We start from the raw sequence: 2,856 nt of genomic DNA on the forward strand, positions 1-2,856 counted from the left end.
GGATTAAATGTCGCAGAAATGGATAAAACTGGATGCATCTAGAACTAAAATACGCCTAGACCCATCCATTTATTTTTGGATGGAGGGAATACATGTCAATATATCATGCCTTTCTATTCTTCAGTACCTATTCCATCTCTAATGTAGCATGTTTTATAACTGAATGATCACTCTTCCATATAAGGCATGCAAGGGGAAGACGGCTATGTTAGAATCTAAAGGGTTACAAACCAGGTATTTGCAAAAGATCCAAACGCCAGGAGATAATTGGTAGGATCAAGTACTCTACCAGGTCTAGGGCGTAGGTGGTAAGGGAAGGATGGAGGGAGACGTGGCGAGGATCGGGCGCGCCGGCGGCAGGGCGCCGTCGCGGCTAGGAGAAGGGCGGCGGCTAGGGCTGTTGGCGGCTAGGGTTCCGGCTCCTCATGGAGCCGGGCAATAGGAGATAATATTCTTCTTATTGCTTGCCTTCAAAAAGAGTCTTACAACCTATATTTATATCCTAGATAACTTGTAGAAGAATCAACCTAAGATAACTTGCCTAAGATAACTTGCCTAATCTGAAAATAAAAAATGTTTTAACTTGCGGGCCTAAGCCGGCCGGCCATAACACTTCTCCCCGCCTGCACAAACAGCTCGTCCTCGAGCTGCAAGGTGGGGAAGCGCTTGCTTGAACTCTTCGAGGTAATCAACCAGCGTCAAACACCTTCTCGACATCTGGGGCGGCCAGGTCAGCGGCGACGACGTCCTCCGGAATGTAGTCTGCCACCTCCAGGTAGAAGAGTCGCGGGCAGGCGTGGCCGGGCTTGTAGGGTTCGTCGCAGTTGAAGCACAACCCTTGGCGGCGACGCTCGAGTATCTCAGCTGGGGTGAGCCAGCGGAACGGGCGCCCCGCGGTCGCGGCGAGGGGTGCCGCAGAAGCCTGCACAGGCCGACCCTGCGCGGAATCCGGTCCGGGTAGCGACCGAGTAGTCTGGGATGGTGATTCCTGCTGGATGGCCACCGCGCGGCACTCGAACGCGCGGGCGTAATACATGACCGACTGGAGATCCTGGGGTCCCCTAAGCTCCACGTCCATGCGGATATGGTCCGGTAGACCGCCCACAAATAACTCGGCGCGCTGAGTGGCGGAGACGCCCGGCGCGTGGCACGCCAGGGCCTGGAAGCGGTCGGCGTAGTCCCGCACCGTGGATGTGAAAGGTAAGCGGCCGAGGGCCGCCAGTCGGCTCCCGCGGATAGGAGGCCCGAACCGGAGGAGACAGAGCTCCCGGAAGCGCTCCCATGGTGGCATGCCGCCCTCGTCCTGCTCGAGGGCGTAGTACCAGGTCTGCGCTGTGCCTCGAAGATGATAGGACGCGAGCCAGGTGCGATCCGAAGCGAGCGTCCGCTGCCCTCGAAAGAACTGCTCGCACTGGTTGAGCCAGTTGAGGGGGTCCTCCGTGCCCTCGTAGGTGGCGAAGTCCAGTTTGGCGAAGTGAGGGGGTGTCGGCCCGCCGTGCCCGGGGGCGGCCGTAGTTGCCGCCGGCGCGTATGCTGGGTCGGGAAGCGCCGGGGCGTAGTTCGCCGAGCTGGAGGGGTGATCCAACCGCAGGGAGGGCGTCGGGTGTTCCGGCGCCGTGGAGTAGACCGGCCCCAAAGACGAGCCGGTCGCCCAAGCGGGGATCGGCGATGGTGACGGTGGAAACTGCACCTGGTGCAGGGGCCGACCCGTAGCCCTAGGCGCGGGTGGTGGTACTGTCGATGGCGGCGGCGCCTGGTGGAGCTGCACCGGCGCCTGCGGCATGGGGGCCGGCGGTGACGCCGGAAGAAGCTGCTGGGTCTGGCCCTACTCCGAGGCGCCGATGCCCAGGTTAGGGCTGGGCGGGGCCGGTGGAGGACCCTGCTCCGAGGCCGCTGGAAGGTAGGGCGCGACGGAGGACGGCGCAGTCGGCGCGGTCCAGGTGGGCCACTGCGGCCCCGTGGTGGCGAGAAGTGGCGGGGCTGCCGGCGCGATCTGCGGCGGCCACTGCGCCCAAGGCGGCGGTGCGGCCGCTGGGGCGGGGAGCGCCGGGTAGCCTCCGATGACGGCCCCCGGTGCCGAGTACCACGGAAGCGCCTGCTAGCCCGCGGCCATGGCTGGATGGAGTCCGGTGATGGCCCCCGGTGCCGAGTACCACGGAAGCGCCTGCTGACCCACGGCCATGGCTGGATGGAGTGGTGGGGGCGGCCCGTACGGACCTGCCAGGTAGAGGCAGATCCCTTGAACCGCGGTGACGAGGTCATTGAGGACGCCCGCCATGGCCTCCGGCGTGAACTATTGCGGCTGCGGGGAAGGTGATGGCGGCAGCGAGTGTTGGACGGGGGCCTGTGGCTTCCCTTGGCCCGGCGTGGTGCCGGGTGCCGTTAGCACCGGCGCTGAGAGCGACGCAGTGGTGCCCGCCGAGAGCGAGGCCGTGACGCCCGGCGCAGAGGCGGTGGTGGTGGAGGAGTTGGCGGGCAGCGGTGGTGGTGGCGGTGGAATTGACGGAGACATGGTCGAAACCCGGTTACCTGATACCAAATTGGTAGGATCAAGTACTCTACCAGGTCTAGGGTGTAGGTGGTAAGGGAAGGATGGAGGGAGACGTGGCGAGGATCGGGCGCGCCGGCGGCAGGGCGCCGTCGCGGCTAGGAGAAGGGCGGCGGCTAGGGCTGTTGGCGGCTAGGGTTCCGGCTCCTCAGGGAGCCGGGCAATAGGAGATAATATTCTTCTTATTGCTTGCCTTCAAAAAGAGTCTTACAACCTATATTTATATCCTAGATAACTTGTAGAAGAATCAACCTAAGATAACTTGCCTAAGATAACTTGCCTAATCTGAAAATAAAGACTAAGATAAC

General features: G+C 61.9%; 1 protein-coding gene and 1 pseudogene across 1 annotated transcript; both read right to left on the minus strand.

Annotated features, from left to right (window-relative positions):
• Positions 1-586: 586 nt before the first annotated feature.
• Positions 587-1,901, minus strand: LOC147990686 (uncharacterized). Its single transcript, XM_087530581.1, has one exon. The coding sequence runs from the start codon at positions 1,781-1,783 to the stop codon at positions 689-691; it is 1,095 nt and encodes a 364-aa protein (XP_087386707.1). The 5' UTR covers positions 1,784-1,901; the 3' UTR covers positions 587-688.
• Positions 1,826-2,512, minus strand: LOC147990687 (uncharacterized; annotated as a pseudogene).
• Between the last annotated feature and the right edge of the window lie 344 nt (positions 2,513-2,856).

This window comes from Triticum urartu, chromosome 1A, assembly GCF_056163025.1.
Source record: "Triticum urartu cultivar PI428250 chromosome 1A, HENAU_Tu73, whole genome shotgun sequence".
In the NCBI taxonomy this organism is placed as follows: domain Eukaryota; kingdom Viridiplantae; phylum Streptophyta; class Magnoliopsida; order Poales; family Poaceae; genus Triticum; species Triticum urartu.